This window comes from Elaeis guineensis, chromosome 9 (genome assembly GCF_000442705.2).
Source record: "Elaeis guineensis isolate ETL-2024a chromosome 9, EG11, whole genome shotgun sequence".
Classification (NCBI taxonomy): Eukaryota; Viridiplantae; Streptophyta; class Magnoliopsida; order Arecales; family Arecaceae; genus Elaeis; species Elaeis guineensis.
The window spans coordinates 2026515-2050549 of record NC_026001.2 but is presented as its reverse complement, the minus strand read 5'-3'; the positions used below and the strand labels follow the sequence as shown (position 1 = coordinate 2050549).

Genomic DNA, 24035 nt, shown 5'->3' with positions numbered 1-24035 from the left:
GCCAGGTCAAGTTGATGGGTCATGAAATTTTGAAGATTTTTTTGTTCACGAGGAAAGTTTTTTCCGGATTAAAAAAATGTTCCTAATTAGTTTATCCCTTTTGGTAGCATATTAGATGATTGATGAATGCTTTCTGAGGAAGTTAGACAGACGGACAAGGGTTTGAAGCAAGGCACATTATTAATGAACTATAAATTTTTTTTTTTACTTGTCTTTAGAGAAATTAATTAGATGGTGGCAGCTAGCAACTCAACGACTCATTGTCGAAAAGACCCAATAACCACATCACCAACTCCACGCGGAAACCAGCCGGCCCTAGTCGCCCATCAACCAAGCGAAAGCGGGAAAAGAAAACATGCAGCGAGAAAAAAACAGCGAAAAAATAATTAAAATAAAAGCCAAACACTAAAATAAAGCGGATATAATTGTTTACATTTCGGCTTTATATCCATCTATTTTTTTTATAAAAAAACAAAGAAAAGCACAACCACCAGACCCGGCAGCACACGCGCACATATGCCGGCGTCCCATCAGGGAAGGATAGATCACGTCCGTCAACGAAACGACAACAGAACACCAGATGGATTGATGAACGGACGAGCGAACGGGGGTAGAGGATCTGTGTGAGATCTAGATCTTGTTGTCGAGTTTGTGGGCCTTGACGACGGGGTTGGCACGGGCGATGGCCTCGCGGCCTGCCGCCTTGAAGTCGAAGGTGCAGCCGTGCTGCTCCGGGTATCGGTGGCCCCCGCAGTAGGTCGACCCGCACCGGCACTTGAACCCCGTCAGCCCCACCCTCTTCCGGCACGCCGTACACCTGCTCGTCTGCGAGGCCACCGGCGACGTCTCCGACACCGCCGCCTCTGGCAAGGTCAGGGCCACAGGGCTCCTCGCATCTCCGGCCGGACTCGTCACAGCGACGGCGGAGGGGGAGCTGGAAGAGGAGGAGGCGAAGGATTTCTCGACAGCGATCTTGGCGGAGGCGGCCTGCTCTTCCTTGAGACGGTAGTCGCGGTAGCATTTGGAGCAGAGGTTGAGCGTCGCCGGGCTCCCGAAGAAGCCACAGTTGTTCGCGCAAAGGCGGTGCCCCTCCTGGCATCTCCCTTCTTCCGCCATCTTCTTCCAATCAAATTTTTTGCTAAATTTATTTCACTAGATATCGATACGAGGAACAGCGATCTGCAACACCAACAACAAGAACAACAGAATTAAAGATATATTTTCAAATCTCACAAACTCAATCAATACTCTAACAACAGATCCATTTATAGATCTACAGCGAAGTTGCCTACCAAGATCGTAGAAGGAAGGTATCTGAGAAAATTTTAAAGGAAGGAAAAAGATCGACCGCCGTGCGGATCAAGAAATCTATTTTCATGAGATAAAATCACGCAATTTCTTAATCAACGATGGAAATAACAGAAAACTGATATCAGATCTAATTTCTTTTTTAAAAAGTCAATCATATCGAATCCATGGAAACCTACGGACTACAGATCGATACTCGAATATGAGAGAAAAAACGGATGGAAAAAAAATATATATACCCGTCAATAAGAAAAGCTCCACGCGAGGCAGCGAAGAACGAAGCTAAGATCCAATCACTCGGTTTCGACCCAGCTTCTCTCAAAGAAAGAAGAGAAAGGAGGAGGAATGGTAATCGAGGAGACGGGAAGGGGGAAAGTAATAGCAAGGATGGCAGCGACGATGCCGGTGGGTTTGTTCTGGAAATCTGGGTTTCCAGGCTGGAAAGTCATATAGGGAAACACAGAATTAAAAAAACAAAAAAAAAATAGAATACGATAATTGACGGCGAGAGGGAGCGCGCCGGGGGCAGAAGGGCCCAACCAAACAGCAGCTGGAGCAAAAACCGCTGGTGGTTTTCGCCTTCTGGTTTTCGGAAGATTCCAGGTGCCTCCCTCCGTTCCCATTTCATAAACTCGTACCCGGCTTTTCTGTTTATTACCAGGATACCATTGGCTTTTGGAGGACGATGGGAGGCACACCGCCGCATGCTTGCTTTGCGCCGAAGGAGACTCGATAGGGAATTAGCTTCCAAAAGAGGGAATTCGAGAGCGATTTGTAGCCGTCCGAACGATTTCGTTCTCATCCGGAGGAGCGGTGGTGGGCGGGGGATGGCATTTCGTAGATTGGTTCAAAGATAAGGGCATGAACGGAACTGCCCGCTGACTTAAGCTAATGCGCACTCAGCCCCCGTCCTTTGACCGTCCGAAAGACGTCGCTAAGACCGCGACTTTGTTCGGCACCCACTTATTCACCCAGACGTGGGGACCACCAAACTTAGGCAGCTCGTGCTCTTCAGGTACCAGCAGGAGCTCGTGGGGCTCCGTTCACGGACGTCCCAGTTCCAAATAGAAAAAGAAAATAATAGGAAAGGAATAGTGGCACTTGGGACGCGGTTTCATCCTTCCACAGTGGACACGTATAACCTCGGCGTTCCGCTACAAGAAGGAAAAAAAAAGAAAAAGAAAATAGAAAATATGTGTTACTTCGTCCAATTTGCCAGCGACACGTGTAGGAACGAAGGGACGTCCGGAGACAAAGTCGGTACAACAGGAGAGGTGAAATTTCACCTCGCCACGTTGCGTCCCCGGTCGACGCGAGCGAGGTCGCGATCCCTCCCTCCCTCGACCCATTGCCCCATTACGACGCAATCACTCCAATTAAATGCTAGTACCAGTATAATACGTCGACCAATGTATCATAACTCTACCCATACTGGTATCAATGTTTCGGGAAATGGTGTCACATCCACGCGCCTCCAACCGAGTCAAAAATAAAATCAAAAGAAAGCGACCATTGAGCAAGTAGATGTCGACGGATATGACGCGTACTTATCCCGTACCCTCCGTTACCAGCCATTCATTTACGTTCTCATATTGCAACACCACAGAACGAAAGGATAGCAAAATGCACTGCATCATCCAAAACCGTCAGGGATGACACCCTGAAATGAATCCACGATGTTTATTGGGCCCAGGCCATTCAGTAAGCACCACATCAGCCCAAAAAAAAAAAAAGCCACATCAGCAGAAACGATCTGCAATACACTTGCGTGGACGTAACGTATAACATTGCATGTATATGAGAATTAACTACGCGAGAAAAGCCATGATTTGTAATAGTTATAGGTGCTATAGGTATCCAATTCGATCCAGTTCAAACCTAACCAGTCAAGATTGTTGGCCAGAATGCAACTCACAACTTGTTCCCATACTCTCCTCAGTTCAACGGCCATGTATGAATGCTACAGCATCGTAGATGACACTGGGAAGAAACTCAGGCGAGCTCTTTTTATTTATTTATTTTTCATTCCATATTTTAAGTTGACTGAAAACTATAAAATGATGGCCAAATGAATTATAAATCAGCAGTTTTTAAATAAAAGAAGCTATCTTTATTTTTTCCCTCCTTGACGGTTAAAAGAAAACAGCCATCAATCTTTAGACTAGAGTTCCATCGTTATTCAGTGGGGATATTTACTACTCAACCTTGAGACGTGCCAACCAACAGAGCTAAAAATTATTGGTTATATGTTTCATAAATTAGTTGTGCATGATAAGAAAGTCTGAAGTGGAGATTCAATGAGATAGTTTGGCGTCATAGGGATTTTACACCCAAGGATGACGGGGGAAAAAATTTTGGTTTCTTTTAGAATCCTTACTGTTGTTTATTTTTTCATTGATTGTTGGGTCATATTGATAGAAAGATTGAATGTTTCCAAGTTGCCTTGGTTTGATAATTATCCCGTATCATTTGGTTCTAGAGCTTGTCTTCTTGTGTGCTTATTGGCCCTTTATATATCAAGACGCACTAGAGCCCATATCTACATTGAGTCTTTTTGGTTGTTAATTTTTGCAGTCTCATTTTATGTTAAATATTTTCTTCTCTTGTTAGATAATATAGGAAAATGTGATTACAAATGTCCATAAATTGGAAGATTTGAGTTTGTTTTGAAGTGTCCTTTTTGTTTTGGAGCAGTGATAATCTCTTCAAATTTATGTTCCTTGGTCCTCTTGTTGGTTCAGCTCAAGATGTCATGAGATATTATTGAGGTTGCTATGGTTCAAGTAACAGCTACTTATTGAAAGTTGAGAATTTTGGCAGATTGCATGCATCGTTTGGAAGAAAAGAAATGCTTGAATTATTTGAAGATTGCAACTTTTTTTATTGAGATTTTTTCTTGAGAAATGGAATGATACTGTATAAAAGTCTCTAGCTAGTAAAAATTGCACAATTTTTCTTTTCGATGATAAGCCTCTTAGCTCCTAATTTCTTGTTATGACCTGGCCTAATTGAACCTTAAACTTAGCCCACAAAAGCCCATCAAAAAAAAAAAAATTTTTGAGGAAGACTCTCATAGGGAGTCTTCTTCCTCCCAATCGGCTCCTAAACGGAGTCGGAAAGCTCACCGGGGAGGAGTCAAATTCCTCTCCTCCAACTCTATTTAAGGGAGAGATCCCTTCTCCCTTCCTCTACCTAAGAATCCCGAGGCAAAACGGTAAGGATCGTCGAAAAATTCCCGTAGAAGTCCGTCACCGTGCTCGCCTCGATTTCTCACCGGAGATGTCACCGGAGGTCGAGGTAAGTCCTGATTTCTCTTCCTCTCTTCTTCCCCTTCATTCCTTTGCCTGTGTACATGATCGCCGGTGATCGGAGTCGTCAGATTTTGTTGGGGAAGATAATCTTTGTTTTAGCCACTCTTTTTCTTGATTTTTTGATGCTGGTGGTCATCGCCGACCGCCGGATTCACTTCTTTCGAGCTGCACCATCGTCGCCTTCCTGCCATCGACCACTGTCATACCGGCCGCACCTCTAATCGGCCAATCAATAGGGGGACCACACGATCTTCTGTTTTGCCAAAAGAGACCTCAGGAAGAAGAAAGAAGAAAAGAAAAAGAAAAAAAAAAGAAGAAGAAAGAAAAAAGAAGAAGAAAGAAAAAAGAGAAAAAGAAAAGAGAAAAAAAAAGATAGAAAAATAATAAATAGACTCTCTCTTCTTCTTTTTTTTCCTCTCTAATCTCTCTCTAAAATTCTCTCTCTAGATTATTTCTCTCTCTTAAGATTTCTAGAATTTTGAAAAGAATGATGATGAATTGAACTGGATCCTAATAATGAATTTTGATGTGTGATCGTCGGATAATATACCGGCATCTATCTTGATCAAACCTAATATTTTTTAAGATTTTATTAATTTCTCATGATTTTATTAAATTATTCACATGATAATTTCAAGATGATTTGATATGATCGATCGAATTTGTTGAATCATATCGTCTGAAGAGTCCAAGATGAATTTTCTCTCTCTAATTTCTCTCTCTAAAATTCTCTCTCTTGATTGATTTCTCTCTTTAAAAAGATTAGTCAATGAAATTTTTTTTTTAATATTTCTGATCTGATTCTAATGAAGAATCTTGATCCATGATTGTCGGCCAGCATACTGACACTCACTTTGATCAGACCTGATATTTCTCAATTTAATTATCTATGATCCTGATTTAACCATGACTTGGATTAGATCATTTTGATCACACCAATCGAGATGTTGGACTGTGGCACCTGATTAATTTGGATTGTATCTCATAAATTTTTTCTTCTCTGATTTTCTCTCTCCACTTGATTCATGAACCCAATGAAAGAACCTCGGTCTTATCACTTCGAATTCGATTTGATCTGATAGTCAAACTTTGGATCATTTATATTCTAATTAAATTTTGATCAGATAAAATTAGATGATCGGACCCAATCTAAATCGTTGAATATAGTATTCGTATCCTTTCTAATTATTGAAATTGATACTGTATAGGATTGCGGATATTTGATCATGGGATATCGTGATATGATTTACGAAAAAAAGATTTTGAAAAGAAAATTTATAGAATTATGTGAATTATTGGAATGCGTTTGAGGTAAGTAATGTTTCATTTTTTTTAGATTTATTGATAAATTATAATATATTTTTTTGACATGATTTATGAAATGATGCATGAATTGGATGAATGATATTTTGTTATGAAAAATATCTTATTTTGATATGTTATGATGAAGCATAATTGAACATATTGCTTTTATTATACATTATATTGATTAATTTTGATACCACATGATTATATATTTTTTTATCGAATTAAAAAAAAAGATATGACCTATAAAGAATTATGATAAGAACAATATGAATTGACAACCTGACTATATAAAGAATTTCGCCAATGGAGACATATACGTTGGCAATTGATTTATCCTGAAGATTTATGTCGCCAGTAAGACCAGCGATATGTCGCCAGTGAGACCAGCGATAAACTACCAGCGAGACCAGCAGTTTCGAAGGATTTTACTGCCAGATGATTCGTAGCTCACCGCAAGAAGATATGCGGCATTATGATCCTACCACAGAAAAAATATGGCCATAGCTCATGATTGATGAAAAGAACGTAAGAATAAAAAAAATTAAAATCTCAAAAGAAACTTAATTTTTTTAAAAAAAAATAAATTTGACATGAACTATATTGTATAATCAAAATTGATTTCAAATTGATGAACTCTATATGCTTATTTTCTATAAATAATTATTTACTTTAATGCCTGATGAAATCTGTTGAAAGTGATCATTGCTTACTAGGTTGTCTAGCTCATTACCTTCTATTTTACTATTTTTACAGATGTCGAGAAATTAAGATGATGCATGATATCAATGAAAGAATGATTAGAAGCAGAATCTCCATACTTTAATTTTAGACTGAAAGTCTTATTGAATTTAATATAAAGTTTATTGAACATTATTGTATTCTTTAAGATATTAAAGTTAGAATTTAGATTGTTATGTTTTGGATTTAAATTATTGACTAATTATTTTATTGTTGTTTTAGGATAGCATGATAAGATGCCTTACATGCTTATAAGGAGAGTTTCCTTTGAGTATGCGGCGGTTGCCACGATCTTCGGCTCATGATTTCAGATCAGGGATATGACAATTAGAGTGGTATCAGAGCATTAGTAGATAAACTATGACATATAGAATCAGATATAGAACTAGTGTAAGTGGATAGACACTAGGGTCATTATGGTGTAGATCTATGATGATTGTAGTAGGAGAAATCTTTATAATTTTTGATTAAATATTAAGATTATGTATGAAAGAATTACAAGGAATTATGATATATAGAGTTTGAAATATAATGGATGCTCTATGGATCATGATATGCTTAGTTAGATTTTGATCGAAAGTAATTACAAAAAGACATAAAATTTTATTGTGCATTATGGTTATTAATTTGATCATTGATTATTCAAGTGAATCATAAGTTTAAATTTGATGTGAGAATAATACTATGATATTACTTCTAGTTGAGAAGTTGACTATTATTGGCAAGATAAAGATTTGATGATAAAATATTATTTCAAGATGGACTAAGAAAGTCTTTTATGATGCTTGATTGAAATATTTATCGAAATTAAACTTGGTATGTGGATCATATATAAAGTGGCATATTAAGATGAATGCATATTTGGAGATATTGCAAAGAAGTCTATTTCTTACTGATGAAATTAATTATGAGATTGTAAGATATTCATTATGCTGGAATCTTTAATTATCATCCTTAGATCTAAATAATAGATCTTATTTGTGTCTCTTGAAGACCATATGATGTGTATAAAAGTTTAATTTAAAGATTTCGTATCTAAGTTGATCAAGAGATTTTCTGATATTATTGTTAAGATTGTTAATAAAAAATTGATTTCTTTAGATTAAGATAAAAGATTCGATTTATATTTATTTGAGATTATGGGATCCATGTGAATTTATAATATAAAAATTTTGGATTTAGGAATTGATATGGAGTTATTTTACTTTTGTAATTGAGGTCTCTGATTGAATCTATTAAGTAGAGAATTAATTTTTTGAGACTTGTATGATTGTTATGAAAGGATACTTGATAGATATTGAAGATCTTGATAATAAAAATTTAAGAAAAGATAATGATTTGAAATTCATATATGTTCTAATTATGTCCTAACTTAATGGAGCATCGAAGGATTTCTAGTTGATTTGACTTATAAGAATTTTGATTTAGAATTATCGAATTGAATTGATATGAGAATTAAGATTTGATTCATATTGATTATAGTAAACCTATATGATGGTTTTAAATGTGATATTAGACTCAAGGGTTAATCAAGATTATTGTACACCAGTAAAAGTATGAATGAGAATCAGAAGTTAATCTTTGACTTCAATTAAAATTTAAAATTTTAGATCTTTTCTATAGATAAGATAAAAAAAAAATTTGATCAAAAATTTTGGTAAACCTATGAAATTTTGATTGTTAGAACAGAGTGCGCAGCGAAAGTATGGTGATTTGAATTTTTTTGAGTAAGTCAGAAATGTTGACTCTTTGAATTAAAGAATTATGATAGATGATATGATTTGATATAAAAAAATTATTGATATTAGAAAGAATAATATTTTTTAAAAAAATTTGGATATCCTTAATGTTGGTGCAAAAATCCGCCTGCACCGGAGAAGCTGGAGTCGAGGGAGTCGCGGTCGCTGCCGGAACCTGCAAAGGAAGTCTAAACCAGAGTTGGGGTTGCTTCGGCAAGACTCTCCGACGCTCAAGTCAGTTCTCTGCCTCAACAAGAATGGAGTGCTCGAATGAAAATTTTAGCAGAGTTTTGAGATAGAAAGTAGAGCTTAGAGAGTAACGTATCTGGGGTCCTCCCTTTTATAGGCGGAGGGTGCAACAGACTGATAGCGATGCCTGTAACCGTCTGGCAGTGGGCTGCTCGGGGTCAGGAGGAGTTTGTTGCGAAGAGTAGTGGAGTGAAATCGTGGCCATCACTGGGATCTGCCACGTGGGGTCTGTTGCGGGGAGTGGAGCGGCATCCATTGTCGCGACTTGCCAGAGGATGGAGGGGCCGTGCGGTATCCGTCGCAGGAAGTGGAGCAGAGTTGCGGTCGTTACTGTAGTCTACCAGGGAGTGATGGAGCCGCATGGGATCCATCGTAGGAAGTGGAGCAGAGTCGTGGCCATTACTGAGGGCTGCCAGGGAGTGATGGAGCCGTGTGGGATCCGTCGCAGGAAGTGGAGCAGAGTCGTGGCCGTTACTGCGGGCTGCCAGGAGGTCCAGGCCTGTCGGCCGAAGTTCGACTGGAGTGTCTGGCGGAGAGAGGTGGCTAGCCACTCGTCTGAGAGGAGCTCAGAGTCTGGCTCCCGTAGGAGTCCGGACGAAGTCTTCCTACAGTCGGAGTTGGGGACAAAGTCCGGCTCCCGTAGGAGTCCGGGCAAAGTCTTCCTGCAATTGAAGTCGGGGGCGAAGTCCGGCTCCCGTAGGAGTCCGGACGAAGTCTTCCTGCAGCCGGAGTCGGGATGAGGTCCGACTCCCGTAGGAGTTTGGGCGAAGTCTACCTGCAATTAGAGTCAGGGGCGACGTCCGGCTCCCGTAGGAGTTCGGGCGAAGTCTACATGCAATTGAAGTCGGAGGCGAAGTCTGGCTCCCGCAGGAGTCCGGACGAAGTCTACCTGCAATTAAAGTCGGAGGCGAAGTCTGGTTCCCGTAGGAGTCCGGACGAAGTCTTCCTGCAGCCGGAGTCGGGGACGAGGTCCGACTCCCGTAGGAGTCCGGGCGAAGTCTACCTGCAATTAGAGTCAAAGACGAAGTCCGGCTCCCGTAGGAGTCCGACGAAGTCTTCCTGCAGCCGGAGTCGGGGACGAGGTCCGGCTCCCGTAGGAGTCCGGACGAAGTCTACCTGCAATTAGAGTCAGGGGCGACGTCCGGCTCCCGTAGGAGTTCGGGCGAAGTCTACATGCAATTGAAGTCAGGGGCGAAGTCCGGCTCCCGTAGGAGTCCGGACGAAGTCTTCCTGCAGCCGGAGTCGGGGATGAGGTCCGGCTCCCGTAGGAGTCCGGACGAAGTCCACCTGCAATTGAAGTCGGGGGTGAAGTCCGGCTCCCGTAGGAGTCCGGACGATATCTTCTTGCAGCCGAAGTCGGGGACGAGGTCCGGCTCCCGTAGGAGTCCGGACGAAGTCTACCTGCAATTAGAGTCAGGGACGATGTCCGACTCCCGTAGGAGTTCGGGCGAAGTCTACATGCAATTGAAGTCGGAGGCGAAGTCCGGCTCCCGCAGGAGTCCGGACGAAGTCTACCTGCAATTGAAGTCGGGAGCGAAGTCCGGCTCCCGTAGGAGTCCGGACGAAGTCTTCCTGCAGCCGGAGTCAGGGACGAGGTCCGGCTCCCGTAGGAGTCCGGGCGAAGTCTACCTGCAATTAGAGTCAGGGGCGAAGTCCGGCTCCCGTAGGAGTCCGGGCGAAGTCTACCTGCAATTAGAGTCAGGGGCGACGTCCGGCTCCCGTAGGAGTTCGGGCGAAGTCTACATGCAATTGAAGTCGGGGGCGAAGTCCAGCTCCCGTAGGAGTTCGGACGAAGTCTTCCTGCAGCCGGAGTCGGGGACGAGGTCCGGCTCTCGTAGGAGTCCGGACGAAGTCTAGCAGGTGGTCAATCACCGCCGAACTTGGGTGGTGTCCGTCCGTCGCGGTGAGTCCGGCCCAAACTGGTGGAGGTTCATACGTCGGCAGAGCTCGAGAATGTTGCGGAGGCTCGGCCGCCGGAGAGGTTTGGAAAAATATCGCCGAAGGTCGGACATCGGTAGAACCCCTGGAGGGTCACTCTTGTTACGAACTTCGGTTGGGGGTATTTCATACCCAACACTTAATATAATTTTTAAAAGTAGTGCTTCCACCTACTATGCTGCGAAAATATTTAGCATCCTGATTCTAGAATGAGTGGATCTTTGCTTTTTGATTTTAGATTTAGAATATTTAGAGATAATTTTTTTTATTTTATAATTAAACAATTCTTTATTCATTAGAAAGAATTTGAGATTATTTATCGAATAATAATTTTGATCTTAGATTTTTATACTCACAAGTTTATCTATGGAGAATGTAGTAAAATTTATTTATAATCTTATGATAAATTGATTAAATCATGAGTTATTAAGAATTTTTGGTGAAAAATTTGATATATTTATCTAGAATTGAGAGATTAATTTTGATGATAAAAAATAATGGTATTGATTCTAATCAATATTAGTGATATTGATCTTTTCTTTATGAAATGATTTAATGATGAATTTACATAAAAAAAAATTAAAACATCAAAAGTTTGAGGATAAGATTAAAAAGGTAAATTTTTAACTTTTGAAAGCATGAATAAGAAAAAATATTTTTGAATTTTGATTAATTTGGATATCATCATGTGATTCATAGAAGTATATTTTTTTATCTTATGATGGATTGATTAATTAAAAGTAGTTAGTATTTTGATTAAAAAAAACAAAATTTTTATTCAAGAATTAAGATATTAATTTTTTTTCTATTTACAAGAGATAGGTTTGATTTTAATCTAGTCATGAGGTATTGAACATTATTTTATAGAGAATAAGAGCATGATTTTGAAATCTTAAAAATTGAAAATCTTTAAGATATTGATTTTGATAATAAGAAAATGAATGATTTTGTTTCAGATCAATATTTGATGTATTGATCTTTTTCTTATAAAATGATTTAAGAATGAATTGGTATCAATAATTAGAATATTGAAATATTTGGAGGTGAGATTTTTGTCATAAATTTCAAGTAAGAAATTATAAAGACTTAAGCAAGAAAAATTTCGATGACGAATTTTCTTTTAGAAAGGAAGAATGTTATGATCTGGCCCAATTGAGCCCTAAACCCAGCTTACAAAAGCCCATCAAAAAAAAAATGAGAAAGACTCCCGTAGGGAGTCTTCTTCCTCTCGATCGGCACCTAAACGGAGTTGGAAAGCTCGTCGGGGAGACCCCTTCTCTCATCCTCCACCTGAGAATCTCGAGACAAAATGACGGAGATCGTCGAAAAATCCTCGTGGAAGTCTGTCACCGTGCTCGCCTCGATTTCTCGTCAGAGACGTCATCGAAGCTCGAGGTAAGCTCCAATTTCTCTTCCTCTCTTCTTCTCCTACTTTCTTTTGCCTGTGTACACGATCGCCGATGATCGGAGTCACCAGATTTTATTGAGGAAGATAACCTTTGTTTCAGCCCCTCTTTTTCTTGATTTTTCGATGTCGGTTGTCACCGCCGACCATCAGATTTGCTTCTTTTGAGCCTCACCGTCATCGCCCTCCTGCCGTCAGCCACCACACGGTCCCCTGTTTTGCCAAAAGTGACCACGGGAAGAAGAAGGAAGAAAAGAAAAAGAAAAAAAAGAAGAAAGAAAAGAAAAGAGAAAAAGAAAAGAAAAGAGAAAAAGAAAAGAGAAAAGAGAAAAAGAAAAAGAAAAAATAGAAAAAGAAGAAGAAGAAGAAGAAGGAGAAGAAAAATAGAAAAATAATAAATAAACTCTCTCTCCTCTCTCTCTCTCCCTCTTTTTTTCTCTCTCTAATCTCTCTTTAAAATTCTCTCTCTAGGTTATTTCTCTCTCTTAAGATTTCTAAAATTTTGAGAAGAATGATGATGAATTGAACTTGATCCTAATAATGAATTTTGATATGTGATCATCGGACGATATACTAGTATCCACCTTAATCAAACCTAATATTTTTTAAGATTATATTTCTCATGATTTTATTAAATTATCTACATGATAATTTCAGCATGATTTGATCTGATCAATCGGATTTGTTGAATCATATCATCTGAAGAGTCTAAGATGAATTTTTTCTCTCTACTTTCTCTCTCTAAAATTTTTTTTCTTGATTAATTTCTCTCTCTAAAAAGATTAGTCAATGAAAGAATTTTTTTTCATATTTCTGATCTAATTCTAATGAAAAATCTTGATCCATGATTGTCGGCCAGTGTACTGACACTCACTTTGATCAGACCTGATATTTCTCAATTTGATTATCCATGATCCTGATTTAACCATGACTTGGATTAGATTATTTTGATCACACCAATTGAGATGTTAGATTGTGGCCCCTGATTAATTTAGATTATATCTCATGAATTCTCTCTCCTCTGATTTTCTCTCTCCACTTGATTCATGAACCCAATGAAAGAACTTCGGTCTTATCACTTCAAATCCGATTTGATCTGATAGTCAAACTTTAGATCGTTTATGTCCTAATTAAATTTTGATCAGATGAAATTAGATGATCGGATCCAATCTAAATAATTGAATATGGTATTCGTATCCTTTCTAATTATTGAAATTGATACTGTATAGGATTGTGGATGTTTGATAATAGGATATCGCGATGTGATCTACGAAAAGAAGATTTTGTTAAGAAAATTTATAAAATTATGTAGATTATTGGAATGCGTTCGAGGTAAGTAATGTTTCACTTTTTCTAGATTTATCGATAAATTATAATATATTTTTCTGATATGATTTGTAAAATGATGTATGAATTGGATGAATGATATTTTGTTATAAAAAATATCTTATTTTGATATGTTATGATGAAGCATGATGGAACATATTGCTTTCATTATGCATTGTATTGATTGATTTTGATATCACATGATTATATATTTTTTTATCAAATTAGAAAAAGAGATATTACTTATGAAGAATTATGATAAGAACAATATGAATTGACAACCTGACTATATAAAGAACCCTACCAATAGGGGCATATACGTTGGCAATTGATTTATCCTGAAGATTTATGTCGTCCGTAAGACCAGCGACATGTCGCCAGTGAGACCAGCAACAAACCACCAGCGAGATCAGCAGTTCCGAAGGACTTTGCTGTCAAATGATTTGCAGTTCACCATAAGAAGATATACGGTATTATGACCTAGTCACAGAAAAAATGTGGTCATAGCTCATGGTCGATGAAAAGAACGTAAGAATGAAAAAAATTGAAATCTCGAAAGAAACTTAAATTTTTGAAAAAAAAAATTGACATGAACTATATTGCATAATCGAAATTGATTTCAAATTGATGAACTCTATATGCTTATTTTTTATAAATGATTATTTACTTTAATACCTGATGAAATCTGTTGAAAATGATCATTGCTTACTGGGCTGTCTAGTTCATTACCTCCTATTTTACTGTTTTTACAGATGTCGAGAAATTAAAACGATGCAAGATATGAATGGAATAATGATTAGAAGCAGAATCTCCATACTTTAATTTTAGACTCAAAGTCTTATTGAATTTAATGTAAGGTTTATTGAACATTGTTGTATTCTTTGAGATATTAAGGTTGGAATTTAGATTATTATATTTTGGATTTAAATTATCGACTAATTATTCTGTTGTTGTTTTAGGATAGCATGATAAGATGCCTTGCATGCTTATAGAGAGAGTTTTCTATGAGTATGCAGCGATTGTCATGATCTTTGGCTTGCGATCTCGAGTTGGGGGAGTGACATTTCTACTGTTTATATTTGGGCACTTGGTGAGATTGGGTAATGGCCTATGGTGTTTTCTTTGCTTTGGTGTTGCTCAGTCTGATGGAGGGGTCTTTAGCTTTCAATGCCTCTTGTTTTGCATTTTCTGTTAACCTGTTGGCAGCGACCATGGATGTCTTATTTTTCTTCTTTTTCATTTGCCTTGTGCATAATGTTCTTCATGTATGCTGCTATTTCACTTTATCTTGTGAACTACATTTTTTCCAGGGAATTCTGTGAACTCTAAATTACACTTTAGGCTATATATATATATATATATATATATGTATAAAACAACTCTCACTGACCACCCTGATAACAGTATTCATGTGCCCAAAGCTTCTGTCTTTAGGGGGCCTAGCACCTGGGCTTATGGGCCTTTACCTTCAAATGCAATTTCTTAGGCACAAACCCATTTCTTCATGATGGTCTGTGGGTATTGTTCAGGATTGCCTCATTTGCTCTTTTTTTTTTTGGTTCATCTGCTTTACCATACTGTAATTTTCGCGGCGATTGAGTGGGAGCAACTTTATGATCCCTTTTTCATTTAGTCCTATGAAGAGATAAATGTTCCCTCAAATGAACTGATCTCTTCCTACTGAGAGATGCATAGGTCCATATTTTGCCATTGTCATTCCATTCATATTGATTCAAAAGACTTGGTACCATGGTGAGAATGATAATAGAGGAATGGCACCATCATTAATCGCCCCAGCATCTCAAGGGTTTCTAGCAGCAGAATTTCATGTAAAAAGATCTATGTCTCTTGGGACACACTTCCAGCACATAGGTAACCATATATAAGGAAAAAACCTCGATCTTGAAGACAGCATGACCCAGGTTTTCTGAGTGATGCAAGAAAGCAAGTATTCAGACTACTGGTAAAAGTTCCAAGGATCCAAATTATGACAAGTGTAAACCTCTTTGTGATACGAATTTTCAACATTGGCTGATTGAAATGTGTGAGGTTCAAACTCCAGAAGGTCATTTCCTAACAAATCCAGAATTGAATACATTTTACTGATTGTTCTTAACACAACGAACATTTTGGAAAAGTGACAACATAGAAAATCAGAAGAAATTAGAACCGTCTTCTCTTTTCTCTGTAAATCCTAAAATTTGGTTTATCATTTTCTCTTCTGATAGAAGGGATAAGCATTCGAGGGGCCTCTTTATGAACCGGAGATCCAATTCACTTAATGAAGCTTTGGGCTGCATTATATTCATCAGGGTTAGTTGGGCAGTAAATGGTGAAGAATTCCTACACCTGTTGCACCATTGGAGACTTTGGGATCTTGTTATCCTCCACATAGGGTATCGTATCTCTCAAGGAATATCGTGGGACTTACACCGTTCTGAATAATATAAGTAGGCTATAGCTGCTATTCTATGACCTTTACAAGTATGCTTTCGGTTGTTAGGCTTCCTAACATCATCAAATGAATTCAAATAATTGATATGCAGGCTTCTTTTACTATATCATATATATAGTTTATGAACTTCTAATTGTTTCAAAAGTGATATTCTTTGCAGCAAGCTCTTGCCATCTATAGTTTGTGTCATTTGTTTCTCAAGCTCTAATTAATCGTACTTTGCTACAGTTGTTGGAGTTAATTTCAATGTCTTTGAAAGCATCGTTCTTCACTTTGGTTAGCGATTGATCTCTTATAATAAAATTTGCATTTAGATTTCTATTCTGACTATTTATATTTTCACTGCCTATATATGAATGCATGTCTAATGTGCGCTCATAGTGGTAACAAATTTTATTAAATTTTAGAAGAGCAAAAAGGACTTTACATATTGAAGTTTCCTGAAAAGCAAATTGCTAATCCAATATTGTTAATTTGTTTATTGGCAAAATGACACGAGCAGTTCCGTGATATGTTTGCCTTTCTTTGTATTGATTGTTGGTGGTGTCTTTGATTTATAAGGATGCATAATGAAAACGAGATCCACAATATCAAACGGTTATTTCATCTACAGTCTTCAGAAGTGATGCATCTTGCCTGACCAGTTGCCCACATACATGTAGTAGTGTCATCTAACTCATTTCTGAAGGAATTCTCTGCGAACAAATAGATTTGCATGAAACGTATTTTTCCCTCCTGTTGGTGCACGTTAGAAGCCAACATTGCAAAATCTGTTTTCCATCTTTTGCTTGTGTGCACTGTGGAACACTCAGTTCAGTGTATCATGACATGCTTTTGGATGTTGGATGGCAGGCGCCACATGCACCAGTTACTGCTTAGCAACTATGCTGCCTTTTTCTTCCTTTTTCTTTTTTTTTTTTCAATGCTGTACTGTTTAATCTTTGGAGTATATATGTTGGAAATTGTTTATGATCCTTTCTGTTGCTTAGAATCACATGTGGATTTTTAGAAAAAGAACGAAAGAAAGCAATTAAGAATGGAATTAGCTTATTTAATTGTTATGGTTCTCTGTGCATCTGCTCTTTTTGTTAACGGCTAGCGTTAGAACAATAGATGTCCAGGATAACACAAAGTTGATATCTAATCCAAGCTTGCTCTATTGAACCTCTCTTTTCGAACTTTTAATTTTTAAAGCCCTTTTTCTTCATCTCTCTCGTCAAGAGACTTGATGGGCTATCGTTGGGTCAGAATTTTTTAATAGTCCATACTTGATTTGGTGTAAGAATAGATGATTGTTAGAAGCCTCATAATTTTCTAAACCATTTATTTTCTTTTCTTATGAAAATCTTAATGGATTATAGTTGGGTCAGAATCCCTTCATAGTCTATACTTGGACAACACAAGAGAAAAGAAGAAAGGAAGAGTCTCTTAATTAGGGTAAAAATAAAATGCTTGATGGATCATAGTTGAGTTAAATCTCTTCATGGTCCATGCTTGTTCATGTTTTACATCTTAATTAAGGGACATTATAAGAGAAATCATACGAATACTCTCTAATTCATTGGTCTAATAGATTCAAAAATCCTAGATCTTTGAGATAATTTACATTTATAATTGATTAGTTTACTGCTTTGATCGTTCGTAATTCAACAATCAATCTCTCTTCTTTTCTTTTAAAGCTCGTCTGAGCAAGCATTTAAATACAATTTAAAATTCAATTTCTCGTGAAATAGATCCATACTCGTCGGACATACTACATTGCACATCGTATGCTTGCGATAAATTTAAGACACATCAAATTTTTAGAATACTACCAACTTGATGAGTTGATAAAATATATTTTATTTTTTTTATTGTTTGATATTAATCTGTCAACTTTTTCAAATCATCAGATGCTAATATAATTGATGCATTTCAGATCTTCAGGATGCATGTTCAATATGCCAGAATCTTGCTGACAGTAAACTGAATTGTTAGGTCTAGGGTGGCTTAGAAAATTATGAGGTGGAAGGAAAAAGAAAACCAAAATGCATCGTATCCAAATTATGCTCTAATATATTATTTGCTGAGAATCAAACAGACATGTGTAAGATACATTTGCCCATTTTCAATGATTTCATTGCCATTAAAGTAACAGACTAAATTATCACATGTGCTACCTAATCCTGCAGTCAATGTAGCCATTAGCAAAAAGAAAAAAAAAATGATAATGAATGGTGATTGCTTCTCCAGTCATGCTCATGTAGCCTGCGTTTAGTATATTTATATGCTGGAGTTGGTTACTGGTTAGTGAGTATAAGAGCTTTTCTTCTTCTTTGTACTTTTTTTTTTATTAATAAATTTTGATGATTATTATACTAACGTATATTAATTTTCTTTTATATCAAAAAAGAAAGAAAGAAGGAGAGAGTATAGGAGCTTTTCTTTCTTGCTTTGAATCTGTACTCTGTTTTATTGAGGTTTCTGTCTCAGGGATTCTTGTCCTTCAAACCAAAATCTTTTAATAAATTCTTCCGTCTTTGAGGATGGTCCTTCTTCTGATGCTGGGATGTCCTTCTGGGGCATTTCAAATGCATGGACCATAAAGAATTATTTGCTCCCTTTCTAGATTCATGACAAAACAGTTACTATGTGCTAGCTTGTGATCCCCCGAAAGAGTAGGAGACCGTGACACTGCAACTTGCAAAGCAACGGACATTGCACTTGCTCCAAGGGATCTTTTGATACCTATCCTGAGGATATTGTATTTTTTTCTATTCTTCAAAAGGCTCGTGGCTCGATTTTTTGTCGTCTTTGGATATGCATGCTGGATGCATGAATCCAACTGTTTCCAGTGACTGAAATTAATCATATTCCAAATTTGCGTTGCTCGAGAGAGTTCTTGTTGACTTTGAAGCATTCAGCTTCCTTATTTCCTCTTTCGGTGTCGACTTTGGGATGAAAAATAATTAGAAACTCCTTAATACTGACATTATTTTTTTATATAATCCTTCTAGTAATCTGAATCAGTCTTGTGCATCTAAGCTTTTCGATCACTTGAGAGAGTAATGCTAGAAGAATAGTTCTCTTGCCATGTGGCGAGAGAGGATTAGTGTGACCCGCAGATTTGCTGCCAAACTCGATAGGTTGGTTTTTATGAAGTTTCCAAATTGGAGATTGTGAGATGGATGAAATTTTTTTGTCTTTCCACCTTAAAATAAATAAAGTACCAACAAAAATCTTCCAATCAAAGTGAATTTTAGTTAAGGTTATCATGATTAGATCATGGTTAGACCAACTAGTTGCTGCATGTGATCATATAGGCTGGTGGTTGCAGTAATCAGCAATTATGTTATCTTCTATTGCATTTGATGGCTGTTCTTTTGTTTTTTTGGCGGCCTGATGCAGGATAAAGGAATAGAACCCCTGATTTCTAAAAGCCAAATCAGTAGGTGGAGTTCGTCCGGTACCGGACACTGAATTTTGGGACCTCGTTCTCGTGGCAGTTCGAAGCATACATCAATCATGATAGTTATATGTTGTTTTCTTCTGCTTGGGATACGGGCACGCACAGTTTTATGAGGACTCTTGTTGTTGGACGGCATTTCTGAGCATAAATCTGTAAGCTCTTGTGGAATATATCTGTATATGTTACATCTGGGTGGATCTCCCTCCCATTTTCAATCAAAAAAAAAAAAAAAAAAATTATATGTATAGTGTTTGGTTTGTCCTTAATTTCTCTAGCCGGTTGATCTCTATGGTTTGCATTGCGGTGTCTAGCGTCCACAAACACTGAATGAATGAACAAAAATATGTAGATGTACATGTGGCTATGACACAAATTAAATTATTTTGGCATCCTTGTTATGCCAGGCAAGTTCGGTTTGCATTGTGCCATCCACAAACACTGAATACAGGAATAAAAGACAAGCATCCTTTTTCTTTTTCCATCGTAGTCCCTTCTGCATGTGTGCGCATACGTGAATCAGCGCACAACTACGAGAATTTTTTTTTTTGAAGTGTAAATGGGAAAAAGAATATATTAATTAAAACTATAGTTTATGTACGACTGTGATTTAGAAGATGTGGTAGAGTGTGGAGGCGGTGGGACGTGTGAGAAGAAAACAGCCATATGATCAAAAAATTTTGCCATAGTAAATTAAAAAATTAAGAACTATTGTTGAGCGTTGATTTGAACATTCTGTAAAATAAAATAAAAAGGAAAATAAAACTAAAATAAGAAATGCCACGTCAATGCTTTATAAAAAATGAGATATCGGTATCTTTCCATGTAAAATAAAGTTAATAACCATCCCCATCCCGAACCCAACAAGAATGCCGACACGGACTTTATAGTTTTCTTGTTAGTCGGCAGGTCAGGACAGTGTTTGGTTATGGGCTGCGGCCAACCTCAAGGCCTCGATGCATCGGATTGCGAGCGGATGGATGGGGAGAAATGTGGGGCTGGACCACGTGAAACCACGGTCGCGCTGGGGACGGTTGCGGCCGACATGGACTCAATATCTGCTCATCGTCCTGCCTTCCTGTCGGCCTGATCTTTCTTTCCACCCTAACGAATCCATCTTCGATGCATCCAAAGCGACCCAAAATGTGGCAGTCCAGAGTCTAAAAACTTATCCCAAGCTGGAAACCTTATTTTGTTTATGGGCCAGGGAAAGCTTTGTAAAAAGAGAGCCAGCTCACCAAACCTAAAGATAAGCAGTGAAAGCTTGTTTTGCTGATTTCCAGGATGCACTTGCACTTGTTTAGTTTAATTTAACGGGAAAAAAAAAAAAAAAAGCTTTGAACTTTCTGGAGGCCCTCAATTGGCTTTCTTTTCCTTTTGGAAAAATAGACATTAGTTGAGGTCAACTTACGAAATAATTGCACGTTTGTGCCATGGATACATGCTAGTTTGGTCCCAGAAGAAAACCTCCTTGTGCTCCAAGGAAAAATGGGGTCTGCTCTTCGTTCTAATAAAAAGGAAAAGAAATCCTTAACAGGCAACGCTTCTCCGTTTTTGGTTTGATGAACAACTCTGACTTTACTTTGCAAATGGAATTCCCAAAATTTTAAGGTTCGGAGAGTACCGGAACATGACCGGATGACCATTTTATTACGGGTACAGATCGTACAAGCAAGCACAAAATATCATAGAGTATAATAATGGCCATCATCAGTAGATGGATTGCTATCAAATAAGGAGTCCACGAGTATAGACTATATCTCATACCGTACGTATTGTTTGATGGCTGTCCGCAGTCATCCAAAGTAGCTGTACCGCACTTTGAGGTGCCACATATGCATGATGCTGATTCCAAGTAATCAAACATATGCTCTGTAAACTTTTTTGTAAGAGGTCTTCAACCTAATTTGTTCAATTAATGGAGCTTCGCATCATCACACTACCCATCCGAAGGAGGTTAGGTAAGATCAATGACCATAGATTGTAATAGGAAGAAAAGTACAAAAAATACAATTGGGAGTATGACACGTCTTCTATTGCTTCTGTGTCTTGTCCAAGAAATGGTGATGAAGAAAAATTTAGAGCACCTACCCTCATGTCTAGCCTTACTGCCGTGATCAGAAGTCATCAAATTTCGTGTATACATGTTTTGACTAGTCTTCTTCCTTGGGCTGAATTTGGCACAAGTTAAAACAGAATTAATGAAATAGCAAAACTGTACCTGTGAAAATAGTTTTATGGTAAGTTATTTCTGTGGAGTGTACCACTTCATCCTATTGGACACCATTTTTTCATATTCATTTAATGTTCACAATTCTATTTTTTCATTTGAAATTTTGAACGATAAAAATATCATTTTATTTTGACAAAATTATGACATCTAAGATAAAAATTATAACAGTGTGGGTCAAAATTATGACATCCTGTCATAATTTTCGCTTTGAATGTCATAATTTTGATCTACAATATCATAATTTTCACTTTAGATGTCATAGTTTTGTCAAAATAGATAAGCATTTTTTTATTCAAAATTTAAAAAAGCAATAATTTTACTGGATAAAAATATTCTTCTGTTTTGACAAAATTATGACATCCAATATGAAAATTATGATTTTATGGGTTAAAATTATGACATCCTGTGACAGGGTGTTATAATTTTAATGCACGATGTTATAATTTTATCAAAATAGAGGTCAGGGTGTCATAATTTTGATTCATAATATCATAATTTTCATCTTGAATGTTATAATTTTATCAAAATAAAAAAGTATTTTCATCATCCAAATTTTAAATGAAAAAGTAGAACTGTAAGTATTAAATGAATATTAAATATGCATTAAAAAATGATGACTACGTGGTCTAATAGGATAAAGTGATATGCTCCATATCAGATTTTCTATATGCAAGTGATGAACAAAAAATTTCTCTAGTTGCCTTTTATGGAACAATTTTTTCGGTGAGAGTTTTATGAAAGCTAAATGCTACCTACTAATTCCTCTTGAGAAGGAGAAGGTGGGAAAAAAGAACTAATTTTATACTTGTTTTATTTTTTCACTTGCACAGATGAGGTTAGCAGGGATAAAGGTCGCATGAAAAGTCGATGACACGACAAAACATCTTAGATCTGTGAAATCTATGCATGCACTCCTACATCTTCTAGTGCAATTACTTTTCCCTTGGCATCAACGTACAAGTGGGACACGTAAACCATCGATAGAAATATTCTTACTGCTGAAGGGTGGTTCACCTAAACCCTGCTTTGCTTTCTTAGAACACATCACACCACAGACCACATGACCCATAGCAGAAATCTACAACCCATCTCTAAAGATAAGCCAAGTGGGACCAATTTATCTAGTTTCAGCTCTTCCAGGGATAACACTGAAAGAATTATGTGCGCGTCTATATTTCCCTCTATATATGAATAATGAGCCATAAAATTTTGATGCGTGCATGCAGATGCTTCTTAATTATCCTATTGGTTTTGGTCTCTGAAATGGAACGCCTTTGGCCGGTCCTCAGCCAACCAACCAAATAGATAAAGTTGATGTGTTTGGATGGACACACATCTTGTATGGTTTGCATACTTAGATCATGTGCTATGTGATATAATTCCATAACTTATTCTTCTAGATGAAGCGCCCACCAAGTATTATTTTTTTTTTCTAGAAAAATATTTTATTAGATAACTATGTTGCTAAATTCAAATTTTTGAATACGCAATTCAGAACAAAAGGAAAAAAAAAAAAAGAACTTTTTTTTTTTTGGATAAAACTGTTGGTTTACACTATTCTAAAATAAATATATCTAATAAAATCAAAAAATAAAATATTTCTAAGAGTTTTTGAGGCACCCATAATGTAGATCTATACAATATCAGACAGAGTGCTCAATGACATAGGATGCTATTCAGTAAGCAGTCCCATTTGTCTTATATCAGACATGCTTGGTGGAGAGAGAGATACCTTGTCTAGCCATCTATTCAATGTCCTGTAGGAAAGGGTTGAGCATCGGATCCCCTACGTTCCATAGCCGGGTCGCCTTCCACTAGAATGGAGTTGGCAAAGAAAGAAACCCTTAATGACTTTATAGGAGGTGTCACAATTGCTTATTTGCGTCTCTGTTTCCCTCTGGAACCAACTTAGATGAAACAGTTTCAGAAATTCAATATACGTTATTCGCTTGGAATAGATAAATTTGGTCTGCCAAGTATGCATGGGATGCATTACCATATGCAGACTTGTGGAACTAATCAACCCTATGAATTGGCGTGAGATCTATCCATGCAACCCTTCAAACCCTATGATTCCATTTCGAACCATCACGGCTGTTTGTTCAGCACGATCATGAAAGAAGGCTACTATGTACGTTGAAAATATTCCGCATGTCTCGGTAGCAGAAGGTGGTAGGTATTAAATTGTCCGTGAGTACCATACAAAAGATTAATTGATAAGCTCTATATATTTTAGTTTCAGAAGCAGACAGGCAGGTTTTCATATATGACAATTCTTAGGTCTCTGAAAAACGAACATTTTCATTTTATTCCATCCACACTCAGATGAGTTGCGTTTAGCTTTTGAATACTTGGAAAATAGAACAAAATGTGTACTTTACGCGTTCACTGTGTATCAAATAACTAGACTTCATAGAAAAGAATTAACTAATCATAGAGGTGTTATATTCAAGCAACCAAATGATCACATAATATGCTAGTAAAACGATTGAAAGATCCGGTAGCCTGCAACCGTTGAGGAGTCTTTAGTTAATTAACTAAAAGACTGCTTTCCTGCACACATTAAGCTAGCATGTGTGT

General features: G+C 37.4%; 1 protein-coding gene across 2 annotated transcripts; it reads right to left on the bottom strand.

The window, feature by feature from the left end:
- Positions 1-383: 383 nt before the first annotated feature.
- On the bottom strand, positions 384-1811 carry LOC105037254 (zinc finger A20 and AN1 domain-containing stress-associated protein 5). Of its 2 annotated transcripts, none has more exons than XM_010912941.4 (2): positions 1548-1811; positions 384-1179 (listed from the first exon to the last, which is right to left on the bottom strand). In XM_010912941.4, the coding sequence occupies exon 2, from the start codon at positions 1114-1116 to the stop codon at positions 631-633; it is 486 nt and encodes a 161-aa protein (XP_010911243.1). In that variant the 5' UTR covers positions 1117-1179; positions 1548-1811; the 3' UTR covers positions 384-630. The 2 variants fall into 2 exon arrangements, with proteins under 2 accessions (XP_010911243.1, XP_010911244.1); XM_010912942.4 differs by lacking the exon at positions 1548-1811 and adding an exon at positions 1293-1528.
- Between the last annotated feature and the right edge of the window lie 22224 nt (positions 1812-24035).

Excerpts from the sequence above, each read along its gene's own strand:
- LOC105037254 (XM_010912941.4), bottom strand. The coding sequence starts at position 1,116 with ATGGCGGAAGAAGGGAGATGCCAGGAGGGGCACCGCCTTTGCGCGAAC.